The sequence below is a fragment of the Aplysia californica genome, unplaced genomic scaffold (assembly GCF_000002075.1).
Source record: "Aplysia californica isolate F4 #8 unplaced genomic scaffold, AplCal3.0 scaffold00096, whole genome shotgun sequence".
Classification (NCBI taxonomy): domain Eukaryota; kingdom Metazoa; phylum Mollusca; class Gastropoda; order Aplysiida; family Aplysiidae; genus Aplysia; species Aplysia californica.
This window is the reverse complement of record NW_004797366.1, coordinates 786,209-787,828: the sequence shown is the minus strand read 5'-3', so window position 1 is coordinate 787,828 and position 1,620 is coordinate 786,209. Positions and strand designations below refer to the sequence as shown.

Here is a 1,620-nt window from a genome sequence, read left to right as displayed (position 1 = left end):
CACACACACACACACACACACACACACACACACACGCATGCCCGCGACACACTTTCAAAACTTCTGCGATATGTAACGTATTTGGGGAATTATAACATGATATTGGTATTCATTGATATTTGTTTACTCATTGTGTCAGCTTGTGTGAATAGCAGTGACGTCCAGACGCGGCTTTCTAATGCTGTGTAGTGCAGCTTTGTAGGCACCTGTGTGACTTTATGAGCGTGTAGCGCAGCTTTGAAGGCTCCTATATTATGACTTTATGAGCGTGGGGTGCAAAATAAACATTTATATGTTCTTATCCCATCCCTTATTATTATGTTCAAACGTGGATTGGGGGGGGGGGGATTACTCACTTTTATTTATTAATTCACGGTGTATGCTTCTTTTATCTGGAGCTTTAAAAAAAGGTTGTTTTTGCTTTTCTGAAATCAAGTTATTGATGAGTTCACGTATAAGTCCTGCATTAATGTTGTAAGTTTGAGTTATTAATGAGTTCACGTACAACATTAATGCAGGACTTACACTTTTTTGCAAGCTAACTTATTTTTATCAGTTATTCAAATGATAACTTTTGCACTGAGACTATGTGCTAATAGAATTTAAGAAAAGGCCTGCAAATATTGGTATACACTTTTTTTTATACCCATAATATTACGTTCTCATAGCTTAGCCTACTGTTCAAATGTCCTGTTCTGAAGAGAATTTATCAGAATGTTACACAAGTTTCCACTCAAAAGTTTTGTATGTAGGCTGTGTATGGATATGATATACCATACTCAGGTCCTATGCATTTATATATTTATGTTTCAGAATTGATGCTCAAGGATTTTTCCACTCAATAGCTTTATATGTGCTTTATTTTATATGATATACCGTAGGCCTACATATATGAACTCAGACCCTATGCATCTATATATTTATGTTCCAGAATTGATTCTCAAGGACTTTTCCTGTCTGCCCACTCCACAGTCTACCATTCAGAATTCCCTGTTGTAAGTGAGCGTCCAGTGTAGAGGAAATCATGCGCAGCCTCGTCCTTCGTAGCTTGGCGAGGATCTCGAGGCAGCAGTTCTGCGAAGGCAACCATGCACCAGCTTCATTTACTGGGAGCCTCCACGGAAACTTTCACGGTGTCTCCAATCCAACAGCCGCTGGATCTCAAAATTATGGATGCAGGGAATATTCCTCGGGGTCCACCCCTATTCAGATAGTGTCTCCGGATAATATTGTGAGAAGTCCCCTACCAGACGTGGAGCTTCCTGAGCGGACCGTCCATGAGGAAATATTCAGGAGTTGTGACTTGAACAAGGATCTTATCGCTGTGGTAGGATACGTAACGTCTTCCTTCGTGGGTTGTTGGCGGGTGCTCTGGTGTGGTTTGCTTCTTCTTTCCTATCAAACATCTATCGTCCTTATCTCCCCTCTTTCTTTTTTATGTTTGCTACTCTCTTGTAACGCCTCTTATCTTCCGGCGCTCATATGACCTTATGCAGTTGCGAGTGCCGTAAAACCTCTACTAAAACTAGCATCTTCCTTCTGTTCTTTTGTACTGCATGTAGGCTACTTTGTATGTTCTCTCCTCCCCCACCCCCAGGGCAGGCTACTTTGTATGTTCTC

General features: G+C 41.1%; 1 protein-coding gene across 1 annotated transcript in view; it reads left to right on the top strand.

Moving 5' to 3' along the window:
• The window catches only part of LOC118477436 (4-coumarate--CoA ligase 3-like), a gene marked incomplete at its 5' end in the record, with an annotated part of 6,630 nt that overhangs the window by 2,413 nt on the left and 2,597 nt on the right, over nucleotides 1-1,620 (top strand). The window contains 1 exon segment of the mRNA XM_035968910.1: nucleotides 932-1,327. Within this exon segment, the coding sequence (XP_035824803.1) occupies nucleotides 1,025-1,327 (303 nt within the window).